Consider the following 15,789-nt stretch of genomic DNA (forward strand, 5'->3'; position numbering starts at 1 on the left):
GAGCTTAAAATTTATGTAGCTTTTGTCCCTTTTTTAACCTAATTGTGTTAAATTCATCTGTCCCCATCTCGATTATATTTGTATCTTTCTTTTTAGTTTTTTATTGTCCTTCGAGATATAATATTTTTGTTCTAAATCCTTATTGTGCTTATTACTTTAATATATATTCGAAATTACAAAAGAAATAAGTGAAAGTTGATATTAGGACAATAATAATTCCATTTCCGGTTGCTGTTAAAAACCAGTTTGATTTTAAAAACAATAAATGACTTATAAAGCATATAAAAAAATCATGTTTTAAACTACATGTGGTCTTATTTAAACCATAAACAACTAATTCTTTGTTACGAAGAAAATATTCAATGAACTCAGTGTAATTTAAATTGCAAATTTATGTATGTGTCTTACAGTCGAACCCTACGATTTCAATACACGTCGAGTTCTTTGGAATCTTTAGGAGTCTCTGTAATTTCCGAGTGGACAAGGTCTCTGAGCACATGGCATGAAACAAACGTCAAGATACAAATACACATAAAAGTTCATTCAGTTTGTTCGGTATGTTATTCACGACAGGTACACAGGTAGTTTAAATGACATTGAAACTATCATTACCGTGTAAAAAAATTCTACGAAACCGACAAAATTATGAAACAATCTATTAGATTTTAATACTTTGAAGTGCAGTTGTTGGAAAAATGTTTGTTAATGTTTAATTATTTAAGGTAAGTCGAAATGCTTATTTATTTCCATATCTATATTATCATTTCAACAATATAGATAAGAGTTAATGTATTTATATTGACACAACTTAGTTAAAATAATTATAATTATTTATAAACTAGATGGCATAGCGCCAAACATTTTATGCAATTTGAACCAAGGTGAATATTATAATTTCCATTAAATTATCTTATAGAGTGTAGTTGATTACATTGAAATAATGAAACATCGACTCTAGAACGATTATTGAGGAGAAAAACGATGTTCGTTTCAATAAAAGAACCCAATTACGTTTAAAGCAACACGTAATTGAGAGTATGTATATCCAAATTAGATTCACGAAATCTTCCGATGCCCATTTTACAAGCCCATCATTTCAACTGGCATCTTCAAATCCTCTTCGATTCCTCAATTATTTCGTTAATCCAGCTTGCTTCTTCTTTTACCTCTACTGGATGATTTGCTTTATAAGCCTAATATTCAACACCCTAAAAAGACCTCTTGGCTTCAATGAGCTTCACTCATTTCAAATTTTACCGCTGCTATCCGCCAAAATCCGCTATCCATTTTAGTCAACAATGACACATCCGAACTTACAAACACAGACAAGCGCTTGAGAAAATCCTTGGATAAATTCACGGATGGATGCGAAGGACATTCCACCACCCCCTGACATTTACACAGATCCTGACCCTCTTTCGTGTCGCGGTTTCGCTCGTAGACTCCTTCCTCTTTCCTGAGTTATATAGGAGATTCCGGAAGGTCTTATCTTTTTGTTAAGAGTTAGCTTGTTAGCTATGTACTCTTAACTTCTTGGTCGTTTAGACGTCTCAATGTGTGTGTGATTATGCTGCATGACTCGGAAAACCTAGGATCTTTGTTTTTTTTTTGTTTTTGTATTTTTTTTTTGGTACATTTGAATTATATATTCTTCACAATGTAATTATTTATCTTTATCTCTATATATCTGTCGTGTCACGTTTCCATATAATAAAATCAACTTAATACGGTCAATAAAAGAAATTCCAGTCCAGGTCGATCTTTGCAATAGGTGAATTTCTTTGACAAAAGCCATTGATGCAACCCATCAATGAATTTATCATATTCGTTTGTATCTACTATCTGAACCAATCTCCAACTCCCTTTGTCATTCCAATTCACATCTTCAATTCCTCTTTCCTTGATTTCCCATTTATTTCGCTCATCCAGCTCTTCCTTTTGCGTTTTCTTTTCCCTGACGACTTGCTTTATCAATCTGATATCCACCGACAAAACTAGATGACTTCCATGATCACTCTAGTTTTTGATCCTCTCTATTTCAAATTTTCACGTTGCTATTCGCCAAAAATCCATTCTCATAGCCTTCAATATCTTCTTTGTTCTTAGTTATGTCTGAATTGTATTGATATTCTTGGCAATGTAGTTGTTTTCACGTTTGCATCCAATAAAATCAATTTAATCACGTTGCTTCTGGTTTCTTCTAGAAATACTTTTCTTCTCATATAAACTGACACTAAACAATATTTCTCAATTCCACTGATCAGACCTCAAAATCTTGAAGTCACTTCACTTTGAGCTCTGATTGAGCTGAATTAGACTTGTAGCTGAAAAAATCTGAACTAGATCGAACAAAAAATGCTATGAAAACTCTTTATTCACAAGCATACCCAAACTTTGGAAGATCTTGATTACACTGTTTCCACTTTCTCTTTTCTTAAATGCCTCAAAACTTATTAAAGAAATTCTACTGGCCAAAAAAACGTGGCGTTGAAGTCAATCGACTACAGATATGATGTAGACACCTAGGAGGTTAATGATTTGTTCCCTGCGAAGACTTGTAGAAAACTATAATAAGTAACACCATGCATCTGCCTTCAAAATAATACTTTAATCAAGGATCTGCTTTTTGAAAGTTTAGAGGCAACGTTGTTGATATAAGGGAGTCATCATTTATGTTGTTACCTCTTATTGTATATTAGTAAAGTGTTTTTATACTTTTTTTGGGCATATTTAGGTGTGTCACTATCAATTGACATATGCTGTTTATATAAATACTGACCGTTGTGTTTATAGCCTGATGTTGATAAAGCCCATAAACTTTCCAATATGATTATAATTATAAATAAATAGTGATAAGCATACGTAAATACTACATCGTTTCATTTAAATTGTCTACGTAAGAATTAATAATTAATAATATTTGTTTATGTTTAAATATGTTTTTGGTGTTCACTTTGACACGATCAAGATGGATTACTTCGTAATTATAGACACAAAGTTTCCTTAATTCATAAATCAAGGAATAATTTATCAATTTCTTCTAATTTTAATATACTTTGCAAGTGTTTTGAGGTCGGTGATTTGATAAGGGTTTGCATTTTTAACTGGATGTATTAGAAGTTCAATATTTCGATCTTATTCGGGGTAATTTTTATAGTACATATGAGGTCTTGTGAAAGAGCCCGCTTTCGGTTAACTAGAACTGGATATTTTTCTGATGAAATCTGGTATACGAAAGCTGCTACTTAAGTTTTAAGAAAGACAAATATACCTTAATTTCACTGTATACTACATGACACTCTTGCAATATCAGCTTACGCACTTTACATCGATTTATTCTGACAAAATGACCGATTTTGGACGACTTTTACGAAATTCATTCCGTAGAGAATTGCGACCACGATTGAATTCGGAAAACCAGCGAAAAACGGTGACTGAATAGGACTCAGAACTGGGGGAAAGCTGTCTTAGGCAGGTTCTTTTATGTCTGCCTAAGGATTCCGTCGAAATGAACTCGGTAGTGAAGGGTGCGTGAATTGGTAGGTGGCTTCATCACCAAAAGTTGTAGCTAGTTGATCGGCACACTGCTGTTGGTTTAATCCACGTCGAAAGTCATAGAAAATATTGGTGATTCAATTCCATTCTTTTACCATGATGAAAGTTTCAAGTATCAGCAAACAAGTCAAACAGTAACACGTTCTGAGTTCCCTCACTATTAGAAGTGTCTAGCTTTATGATCAGATTTGACATATTCACATCAGTGTTGCCATATCTTCAAACTTAAGTAGCAACTCTCGTACATAATGATATACAAAGGAAGAGCCCTTAGTAAAATCAGTTAAAAATCATTCCATCGACAAAATATTCTCATAATAGTATCCACAAATATTTTTCTTGGTTTCTTCCTCGAAAGATTAGGATTCTTAAGCATTTTTGTCAAGGCATTTTCTAATATTTCGTAATATTCGCATCAGATGTCCACTATTGGGCAGCATTGGTACCTCGATTCTATGAAATGAATGACCTCTCCTTGCGACGATTTCTGGTGATTCTACTTTGTCTAACCACTTTATGTTCGGGTTGTTTATACTATCCACATCTACTTGCACAGCGTTTGAAACTCGGTATCACGGAATCTTGCACTATTGGACAACTTTTATATATCTTATAAATGGCGATTTATGGTATCTTCTTCCCATTTTTCCTTCCCGTTTCCTTCATATTTTCTTGTACTGTGCGAGTATCATTATTTGATTGATTGTCTGTTGCCTTTGTTCGTTTTATGTTTTTTTTGTCTGCTTTTTCTCCATCTTCCTATAGGCTTTGCTTTCCATATTCGTTTTGTTGATCTATCCTTGTTAAATGTCCATTTCTCTTAATCATTTATGCTCTTCTTGATTTCATTTCTTATTCTATCCATCGCAATTTTTCCTTCTATTTTTCGTAGATACTCCATTTCCATCACTTCACTGTCTATTTTATTGTTAGTTACGTTTTCACTTCCATATATCAGTGGTGTTATTATCATTGTTTTTTATTCGCTCAATTTTATTTTCATTAATATCTCCTTCTTATTGAACAATGTTTTATTCAATGCATAAGTTTGCTGCTTTTTGTATTCTGTTTGTAATCTCCGCTTCTATTTTACCCTCTTTTATTACTGTTCCAAGATATTCAAAAGTTGTGTCTTGTTTTTCTTTCACTGGTGGTCTAACTTTGCTTCCATTTTTCTCGTTTATGATTATTGTTTCACATTTTTTCATGTCAATTTCCATTTGAAATTTTTTTATCTCTTCTATCCACTTGTTATAGTTCTGTTAGTTTCTAGTATAATTACGATGTCGTCTGTATATAGTAAACCTTATAAGTTTATTAGGATCATGTTGAGGTATCCTATGTTCGTTTGTAGGTATCTCGTCCGTTTTATATTGTTAGTATAAACTGCCCCTATGTTTTATCCCTTTTTCTACTATAAAGCCTTCTAATATTTGTCCATTCAGTTGTATTTTCATTTTTACTCTTTTATATTCGCTTTTTGTGATAGTTAATACTTTTTTGGTATTTCTAGTATCTTCCAAACGTTGTTTCTTTGGATTGAGTCGACTGCTGCTCTCATATCTATGACTGTTAAGTGCAGTGTTTCTTCTTTTTCGTAATTATATTTCTTAGTATGAAAATAATACCTATTTGTCTTACTTTTCTTAATGCTTCCCTTTTAATCCCAATGTTCCACGATATTCAAGCGTCCAATATTAAAACGATTAAGTTAACGCCGTTCCGTTCAATTTTAAATACTTTCCTTACTGTCTGTATTATTCAAAATATTTTTTGGCGACAAAGTAACTTCGGTTTTATAATATAAAATAGAACACTTTTTTTAACAAAGAATAGTTTTTAACCAATTGAATAATCACGATTGAAAGTTATAGTCATTTGTGAATGTTTAACCATTCAAAAATTTCTGCAAACTCCGAAATAATTGGTAATCAGATGGTGCTAGATCAGAGCTCCAATAGTTGCCAAAGTTGTGTGCATTATAATGGTTAAACACTAAACCTTTCCGTTTTGAGAATTCTGTCTGTTTTTCTTTGATTGCTTCATCCAGTTCCAATTAATGTTGACAGTAAACATCAGAAATGATCGTTTGGTTCCTTGGAAGCTGCTCAAAAAACACAACACGTTGATAATCCCATCAAACTCACGGCATGAGCTTTTTTATTGTTTTTCAGCTTTCGATGTGGTTTGTGCTGGTTTTTAGTGTTTGCTCCATGATCGTTTTCGAACTATGTTACTGCACAGCACCCATTTTTCATCACCAGTGATGATTCTTTTCAAAAAAGGGTCAGTTTCATTTCGTTCAAGGTGCACATCGCAAATGTTGATTCTTTGTGTTAAATGATTTTCTTTCAATTCGTGAAATACCCAAATATCAAGCTTCTTAACTTGCCCAAGGCATTTTGATTGTTTTCAATTATTGTGTACGATACATTTAGCCTCTTCGCTACCTCTCGAACAGTTATATGACGATCCTCTTCAATTATGTCTTTGATTTGGTCATCTTCAACTTGAGTAGGTCGACCAGAAGGTTGCTCATCTTTGAGGTAAAAATCTCCACAACGGAATTTTTTATACCATTATAAAGGAACTTTGTTAGTAAAAAGTGAAAGTACTTTGTTGCCAACGTAGTTGTCTTCTAAGGCGATACATCGATGTGTCTCAAAATAGGCTACAGTTTCGACTATGACTTCTTCTTCGTTACAAAATTTCTGTCCAGCGAGGACTAAGTTATGCAATTTGTTCATCGTTTTTATTTATTTGTAATACGGTGCATTGTCTTGAGGAAACAACATTTTCTTTTTTTTTTCAAATAGAGCAATTTTTAGCGATGTTGTCCTTCAAAGCTATAATAATTATACATTGTGAATGAATATTTTACCAAAATACTGATGCCATATTCTTGTTGATGCGTCTTTTCGTGCGTTTCCTTATATTTTGAAGTCGGTTCATGACGTACTTTCCTTTCGGCTGACGATCGATTGGACTCTAGTGTGAAATGACTATTAATGAATGAATGAATGTACTAGTAGTGCCATCTATGTTATCTATATGCCTGCTTGGTGGACTTTCGCGTTTCTTTACATTTTGAAGTCAGTTCATGACGTGCTTTCCATTCGGCTGACGATCTATTGGACTTCAATGTGAAATGACTATTAATGAATGAATGAAACTACTAGTAGTGTCATCTATGTTATCTATGCCTACGAAGTATTCTGCCCATATAATACGATCTCACAGGGTATTATTTCATTTCGTTTTAGAAATATGTGGTTCAAAATCATTCCTTGACAGTGGACTGAAACGATGGAAAATGCAAAAGGAAACCATCAAACAAATAACCCGAACGATATTCAATTGAAGGAATCCCGTTCGAGACCGTGCAGCTTTTACGAAAACAGCGGCATTGAACACTTAAACACTTCGAATAACAACATATCCAAGGATGAAATTTCCACTAGATCTCAAATAACTTTTGTGAACACAACAGTTCCGGTTAATATGACGACACAGGATATCGCCGGAAAACACACACCTACTAGAAACAGCTTACGACATAGCAGAATGATTGTAATGAATAAAACCGGAGAAGGTAATTACTATTTCACAATTTTTCTTTTATATTTCTATTATATTCGGATTAGATTAAAAGTTTGGTTCCATTCATAGAACTTTTTAAAAAGGTCAAACTAAATATAGTTTTAGTTTATTAGCTTTTACGATGTATGTGAATGCGGTATTCATCTTACTAATATCAAGCTTTTGAAATACAAGGTGTAAACGTTTTTCGTTTACACCTTGTAATACTAACCGTTCAACCTCCGAACGGTTAGTATGTACCCTAAGCGAAGAGCAGGAAGCGCGCATGCTCTGTAGGAGACTGCGTAGCTCTCGTACTACAAGGTTCGTTGCAACACATCAAAGAACAGTACTTGGTACGATGAGGATTCTGTGCAATATTTTTCTTTTTGTCTAAAGTATTAGGGAAACCTGAAAAAAAATTACTAATTTTTCCGGATTATTCATTGCGCACAGGCCTGTGAGTTGGCTGTGCGCGTGCGCCGAACTTGAGAATCGCATAGTCTCCATGGGATAGAGTCGTTTGTTTTGATGTTTGAATCAATTTGAATTAAATAATTGATATAGTTTAGACGATAGGAGATCGATCTATTTACTAATTAAGTAACGTAATTTCAGTAATAAATGGATATCTCAAGTCATCGGCGTCGTCAGATGCAAAATATAGCATGTCAAACTAATATTGGAAGTAAAAAAGGAACTTGTAGTGCATGTTTGTGTAATAAAAATTAATTAAACATTGAAAGTGCATTAGGAAACATGTGACTTTAAGACATCCATTTATTACTGTAATTACGTTACTTAATTAATAAATAGAACGATCTCCTATCGTCTACACCATTTCATTCATTTAAATCAAATTGATTCAAACATCAAAACAAACGACTCCATCCCATGGAGACTATGCGATTCATCAAGTTCGGCGCACGCGCACAGCTAACTCACAAGCCTGTGCGCATCCGGAAAAATTAGTAAATTTTTTTTTAGGTTTCCCTAAAAGATATTTTGTAATTTCAATTTGCAACCACGGTTTTAATTATTAACTTTTTATCGTATCAAGGAGAAAATTCAGGGTTTGGATTTTCATAATGAGCATTTTCGATTCATATATTTTTTTTAATTTTTCCGAATATTTGGCTGTTAGCTTGATGGAACTCTCCAACAGGGCAGTTTGCGTTATTCGAACGATTCTGTTTTGTGATTTAACCGATTTAGGCAACGTTTGTGGTTTGTCTTTTCGTATCTTGGCTGTACTGTTCAAGAACCCTAGCCGGAGATTGCGCGAAAATATTGAGACGCTTCCAATACCCGTTATAAGATCAGTCCAGATTAGCAGGTTGGAATGAACCTTTTAGAGGAAGAGCCAGTGACCAATTTCAGATCGTCGTTTCTTTCAAAAGTCACGAAACTTTCTACAGTAAATCCTCTATACCTACCGAAAATGAAAAGCCACTTCTGACCGGGATAGGCTACCCTAAAATTTTAAGGAGGGTGAGAAATAAGATTTATTTTAGTTAAAGTATCAGTCATAAGATTTTAAGATATTACTTTCGACAGTATTTTGTCTTCATGGAAGTTTTGCATTTACATCCCTCCTAATTGTTGACAGAACGCTATAAATATTTATATAAAAAACCTATTTTCGTCATTTTATTTTAGGGTAGTCTACCCCGGCCACACGGGGCTGCCAGAAGTGGCTTTTCATTTTCAGTAGGTATAGAGGATTTACTGTAGAAAGTTTCGTGACTTTTGAAATGACCCCTGAAATTAATCACTGGCTCTTTGTCTTTACATATATATTTTGCATGCATTCATTTTGAAGCTTCGAGGAAAGATATTTGATACTTAAGTTTTGAAATAGACAAAGAAAAACTTATATTCATAATCAGATATGGCTTTATTGTTTTTCAAAACATTTTCTATTAAGATCAGTACACTTTTGCACGCGTTTGAACCAATTGTCGATTGAGGTACCTCCAAAACATATGATTTGAACGCATCAGGTGTAGAAAAACATTGAACACGCAATTTATTTTTGATCTGCGGGCAAATGAAAAAATCATTGGGTACTAAACAAGAACTGAACGGCGGATGATCGATCAATTCGATGTTTTGACTGTTCAAAAACGTTTTTGTTTGAACTGATGTGTAAGAGCTCGCATTGTTGTAGGCGAGAATGATTCGTCTTCTGCGATTGGTTTCCCTGATTTTTTCGAACAATTCCAGTAAACAAATGCTGGTGTATAATTCAGAAATGATGGAACCAATGGAACCATTGGCTTCGAAATGCTTCGTCCTTGATCAATTTTTGTTGGATTTTGCTTGTCTTGGACAGTCGATTGTATAGGCATCTTTTGAAGCACCGTGATTGAATTTAACTTAAGTAGCAACTCTCATAGTATGTAAACAAACTACTGACTGGTGCAACCGTTTTACAGAACTGAAGACGTGGATATTAGAACAACGCTTTCAAAACAACGTCAATGTCCTTTTGAATTCATTAGCGGCAATTTTGTTGGAAAACTATAGATATGATTAACAAGTAATTCGGGAGTTGTTTAATCCTTACCTAAAAATGTGACATAAATTTCGTTTTCCACGCATGAATGCTACAAAATGTAATAACAGAAGTCAAAGATTGCTAAGTCCGTCTAATTATGTGGCCATTCAAACTGATTTTTGTAATTATTTTTCGAGCTCTGTGATCGAATGCATTATGTAGTCCGCTATGCTAATTATGTACCTTCTAAATCGAATAGAAAACATCGGCACCTGTGATTAATACGCCTTTCTTTAACGAACAATTTCTTGTTCTTCTGTTATATTTTATTATATAAAGCGAACCTAATGAATGTTTTATTTTCAGCACCAACAAACACGACTATAACTTTACATCACCATAAGTTTATACGATTTCTACTTGTAGGAATTTTGGTTATAGGACTAGCCATGTGCATAACCTCTTTATGGTTGTTACTTTGGACACCAAATTTGAGATCAAAAGATAATCCTGGTTGGGGTGGAATACCGGTAAGTTCACTAATATTTTCACTTCATTTTGTTAACTTTTTTTTTCGTGACGAGCAGTTTCGTTCTGGATACTTATTTTTCAATGTCTAATTGCATAGTTCTTTTTTTGCGTGTACTATCGAAGACGTACTTCTTCGACTACCAATGCTAGTCTGAATTACAACTGCGCTGGTAGAATGATACAACAGGGCCTAAAACATCGTTGCCTGGATGTTAACAACAATTGGACATTAATTATGAGTTACATAAGAGAAACTCATGGCCGGTATACACAGCAGCGATAAAACTGCGCAAACGAACTGCACAGTTCATTTGCGCAGTTTTATTCACAAAAATCAGCACAGTTCGTTCGCAAGGCTTGGTCTAGGCGGACGCGTCCGAGCACGTTAAAACATGTCGCTAGAAGATTGTAGCAGAATCATACTTTCGTACGAGCGACCTGTAGCTAAAAACCTCATTGAGTTGCAGATAATCTTTCATGAGGACTTATCTTTCGGGGAAAATTTTAACTCGTTCAATAAAATTATGTGAGAGTATGACATTCTTTTAAGAAGGCAATCCTTACACCACACACTATGATTTTCTTTTCTTTTTGCACAAAACAAGCCAGGCTAGCGCAAGCGCGTCATCGTCTTATATCACGATTGACGTGTTTTTCTTCAGAGTTTCTGCCGAAAACGTTCGATAAACTGCTCAAATGAAATGTGCAGTTTGTTTGCGCAGTTTTATCGTTGGCGTGCATACCAGCCATTAGCCACGAGAAGGAAGTGATACTAACGCGTTTCCAAGGTACTAGAAGGTATTAAGTCGGTTAATGTCAACTAGTCGACGTTTTCATCCAAATTTTAGGTTTTATTAGGAAAAGAAAGAGTGAAAATCTGCCACGAGGAGTACCAGCTCCTGGAAGTAATGCTAGCGCAGTTCCGTGTTACTGAGATGTTTTTAGACGGAAAATATCAACTTGTCGATATCTTCTTAAAGACTTTAGGTTATATTGAGATAAGAAAGAGTGAAAATCAGCTTCGTGAAGAAGATGCCGAAGCGATTCCGTGGTACTAGCACGTTTTAAGTCGGTTAAAGTTAACTAGTCGGTGTCTACTTCAAGATATTCAGCTTTATGGTGAAAAGATAGAGTGTAAATCAGCTATAAGGAGTATTAGCTCCTCTAAGTAATGCTAGGCCGGCCGGTTCCAAGGTACTGTCAGGTTTTATGTCGCTTATCGTCAATTACTCGGTGTCTTCTTCAAGATTTTAGGCTTTATTGGGAAAAGAGAGAATGAAAATCACTTACAAGAAAGAGATGATGAAGAAGATGTCAACGCGGTTCCAGGGTACTGGCAGGCTGTGTTAACGTTAACTAGTCGCTGTCTTCTTTAAGATTTTGTGGTTTTATTGGAAAAAAATGTAAATCAGCCTAGAGAAGGAGTAAAATCTCTTGCAAGTAATGCTAGCTTGGCTCCGAGGTACTGACAGGTTTATGTCGGTTATCGTCAATTAGTCGGTATCTTATTCAAGATTTTAGGCTTTATTGGGAAAATGAAGAGTAAATATCAGCCACCAAAAGAAGTACCAGCTCCTGGAAGTGATGTTAGCCCGGTTTCGAGGTACTGAAAGGTTTAATGTCAGTTATCGTCAACGAGTGGGTGTCTTCTTGAAGATTTTTGGCTTTATTGGGATGAAGATATGAGATATGAGATTATATGAGATTATAAGATATAAGACATAAGACATATAAGATATGAGACTTTATTGTGATATTTTATTCATAACTATCTCTTATTTTCAAGGTACTGGTATCTAGTTTTGCTGGAATACTTTTTACAACTAGTATACCTAATCCTAAAGGATATTCAGGTAGGAAATTCGGTTATTGGCAGAAAACGCTTAAGGTGAGCATTTATTTTTACATAAACCTTCTATGATTCATCAATCAAAATATGTACGAGGTTTTTGTAAAAACTTCGGTGAATGATATTAGGAACAGACCAAAGCAAACGATACACATAAATCACCTTTATTGGCCTTCAAATTATACAACACACATTTGTGTCAATGTTCATAATACTTCTCAATTAGAATCGATCCAAAAACGGATATCACAAGTCCTTGAATGGCCAACACTCCCGCCAAATGTGCTCCTTTAAAAACCTCCTTTGTGTTAGGACAAGTCTAATCCACTTCTTCATAGAAGTTGTTGAAGAAGACAATCAATGTCTTGATCAACTTTTGACGTAGGTACATTTTGGGTAGCGGGATAAACGTCATTCAATCGATTGCTACTTGGAATCCAAATGGAACTGGTAGCACCAGGTTTCGTATCTAGAACCTGGCGCATTCGTTCATCAGGCAAATACCCGACGATATAGGACAATACAGCCGCAGATGTACCCATCGCCGCGTCACTCGATTCGACCAAAAGCTGTTTGGTTAATCGAGCAATTTTGTTTTACTGTTAACCCCTCCTCTCCCAGATTACACCTCCATCGCTATAGTTAGCAAATAGATTCGAAACGAAACCTTCTTCCAAAGGAACATTTTTCCTACATGAGGGCCATATCCCACACGGAAACTCGCCTAATCCAACCCAAAAGAAACCGTTCTTCTAAGGTACGACAGAACTTAATGGTAATACCAAGAATAACCTCTATTTCTCCCTAGTGACGATGAATATCCCCGCTTCGAATCCCCTGCGAAACGAAATCTCCTGGTAAAATTCATGACAATTCTAGCATTGCACTATATTAGATCATATCCTACAAGGAAACGTCCCTATTACAATCAAAAAGGGATGAAGGATCCCAATGGTAATGCCAAAAATTACCCGAAGAATCTCTCTCAATCCAGTGACAATGGAAAGCTCTAGCGGCATCCATTCGTTTTAATTTTTGATCATCTGGTCAAATGTGAGGCACACATTGGGGGCAGATCTTCTACTTGCCCTTATTTTCGCGGATGGGGCAAGGCGCAAATTGGGACACATATAGCACGTGTGAGGAACAAAACAATTGTTGTTACTGAACTTAAGTTCTACAGCGAGACACGTTTGTGAACTCACGCCTGATAGTGTCCTTCCTCCGCCATGGATCGTAGAGTCAGTGCGTTTCGTACTGACCGTGGCTCTTCTTCAGTCGTTGTTTCCTTGTCGTAAACACATTTTAAGTGACGTACACTTTTATTTGTCTTCGTAGATGTTTCTCCCAATTTCTGATAAAACTGGATGTACAGAGGATGCTCCATATGTTCAACTCCCGTAGAGGGTTTTTCCCATGACAGCTTTGAGGATTGGTGCTAGATAGCGCTCTTTGACGTGTCTATGCGCAGTAGTGGTAGTAGTACACGTTTCCGTTTATATATCGGATCATTCATCGATATTTTTAGACATACCTCGTAAATAATGTATGAAAAATAACAACTTTAAATCATAAATTGTTTTTGACTAAGAGTTGAATGGAATCTTTTTGATTAAGAGGTTTTTTCTTGATAGCTGCACTGGTAGAAGTGTACACTAAAGCGTTCTTTGTAGCAGAACCAGCGCTGTTCTTAATAGCAGTGCAAGAGAACTAGTTCACCCGGTTCACTGTACTACATGCACTGGATCTAGTGTCAGTTCAGCTAGTGAAGTGCAAAGCAGTGCAATAAGTGTAATCTGGAAACGGCGGTACTACATCTTCGTCATCGGACGAATGTAAAATATCAAAAAGTACTAAATCGGATGACATAAAATAACCTCAAATACAACAATAAACATATGCTCCATTGTTCTCTGCACAACTCTGCACTATATAGTTCTTTGTATTCGCCCAGTTCCAGTGCAGCTACCAAGATCAAACCTAAGTATAATGAAAAAACAATAATCTTGAGAAAAATTGGAAAAAGTGTATTTGATTTTTGGGACTTTTTATTTTCAGTACGTTTCAATATTCACCAGTACGATGGCGGCTTGTACATCTCTACTGACGTTCGTATTCTCTCTACTACACGTCATAGGCTTGAACGCAATGACGTGCGCTCCTCCAGAGAAGCTGGACTCTACTTGCTTCTGCAGCTTCAACACTACGGAAGCATCGGTGTTAGATACCAGTTACCATTACGTCGATTTGGGTTGCGAAGAAGTCCAAAATATTTTGAATGTTTTAATTATATTTGTGAGCATTATAAGTATTTTGGCGTTTATATTCGAACTTTTTTATTTGTATATGCATTGGGTAAATAGAGATATACGTAAATATTCCAGGGTTCCGATTAACGTAAATGCGTTCCATATTCATAGAGAAAATAGGTAACACATAATACGAAGGAAATTTAGTGTAGATATAATTTTTATAAAAAAATATATATATTGTATTATTTCGAAGTTGTTGTTTGCATTTTCCCACCGGCATTGACCCATTAGGTACAGAATAAAAAAGACCACGATTAGTCCTTATGGAAATTGGGTTCCGAACAAATTTTCCAAAACTTGGCACAATAATAGTTTGAAACAAGTCTCAATGGGTGCGAAAATCCAAAACCCACTGGAACCTCGTCAAAACTACCCCTAAATTCCAGTTCCAAAGCCACATTCTACTATAGGGAGGTTTCGTGCCCATTGAGACTTTTAATCAGCTTGATTCGAAGTATCATTGTGTTAAGTTTACCAACAGTTCCAATTCCCTTTCTTACCTTCGAAAACTTCAGGGGTAGTTTTAACGTAAGCCATTTCAATAAAACCACAAACAATGGAACCGTTGACTCCGGGCTGAGACTGTGATAGAACTCTCTTATCTCTACTACTCTAGAATGTGCCAGAACTCTCACATATGTTTTCAGAACTGTTTTAGAACTGCCGATACTGTGCTGGAACTCTCCTGTCTCTACTACTTATTTTTAGAGTTTCGTGTCCATTGAAACTTGTTTCAAATTATCTTTGTGCCAAGTTTCAGAAAAATTGGACGAAACTAATTCCTTTCCTTACCTTAGAATACTTCAGGTGTAGTTTTGATGGAGAGTATTTTAATAAAACCACAAACAATGAAACCGTTGACCCCAGGTCGACACGGTGCTAGAACTCTCCTATCTCTACTACTCTAGAATGTACCCGAGCTCTCACATATGTTTTCAGAACTGTTTTAGAACTACCGATACTGTGCTTGCTTCAAACTATCATTGTTCCAAGTTTCAGAAAAATTTGATAAAGCTCAATTTCCATATTTCATAACATAACCTTAAAAAGTAGTACAAAGTATATTGCTGGGCCGGTAAGCACTTGTTATCATGACACAGATACAACTATCTGAAGCACGAACATGCTTTTTTTAATCTTTTTCGACAGCGTTGCCAAACTTATGTCGACCTCTGTAAACCTTCTGGTAGGGCTCACTTAACACTATTAAAGGCCGATGTCGTAGAATAGAGAGTCAATAAACATCCCTACCTTGTTTTGCTATCAGACAGTTTAAGAGACGTAATTTCAACACTATTAGATACATCCAGAACGGGTTCTGGGCCCGCCGATGGATTAGCTAGTCGTTGGAGGAATCACTAGACATTGTACTATACACAAGATTCCAGAAAATGGGAATAACAACCGACAAATATCACGAAAAATGTAATGAAGAACTAGGGATCATCTGTCTTGACGGAAAA

The 15,789-nt window shown here is 35.5% G+C and overlaps 1 protein-coding gene across 2 annotated transcripts; it reads left to right on the forward strand.

Moving 5' to 3' along the window:
* The first annotated feature begins 373 nt into the window (after window positions 1–373).
* On the forward strand, window positions 374–14,518 carry LOC130892513 (uncharacterized). Of its 2 annotated transcripts, none has more exons than XM_057797959.1 (5): window positions 374–722; window positions 6,819–7,147; window positions 10,001–10,164; window positions 11,952–12,053; window positions 14,073–14,518. In XM_057797959.1, the coding sequence occupies exons 2-5, from the start codon at window positions 6,862–6,864 to the stop codon at window positions 14,445–14,447; spliced, it is 927 nt and encodes a 308-aa protein (XP_057653942.1). In that variant the 5' UTR covers window positions 374–722; window positions 6,819–6,861; the 3' UTR covers window positions 14,448–14,518. The 2 variants fall into 2 exon arrangements, with proteins under 2 accessions (XP_057653942.1, XP_057653943.1); XM_057797960.1 differs by having other exon boundaries at window positions 489–722; window positions 10,061–10,164.
* The last annotated feature ends 1,271 nt before the right edge of the window (window positions 14,519–15,789 follow it).

The sequence above is a fragment of the Diorhabda carinulata genome, chromosome 4, assembly GCF_026250575.1.
Source record: "Diorhabda carinulata isolate Delta chromosome 4, icDioCari1.1, whole genome shotgun sequence".
Classification (NCBI taxonomy): domain Eukaryota; kingdom Metazoa; phylum Arthropoda; class Insecta; order Coleoptera; family Chrysomelidae; genus Diorhabda; species Diorhabda carinulata.

Coding starts and splice junctions, on each gene's coding strand:
- LOC130892513 (XM_057797959.1), top strand. CDS start 6,862: ATGGAAAATGCAAAAGGAAACCATCAAACAAATAACCCGAACGATATT. Junction 7,148..10,000: donor AATGAATAAAACCGGAGAAG/GTAATTACTATT, acceptor TTTTATTTTCAG/CACCAACAAACACGACTATA. Junction 12,054..14,072: donor ATTGGCAGAAAACGCTTAAG/GTGAGCATTTAT, acceptor TTTTATTTTCAG/TACGTTTCAATATTCACCAG.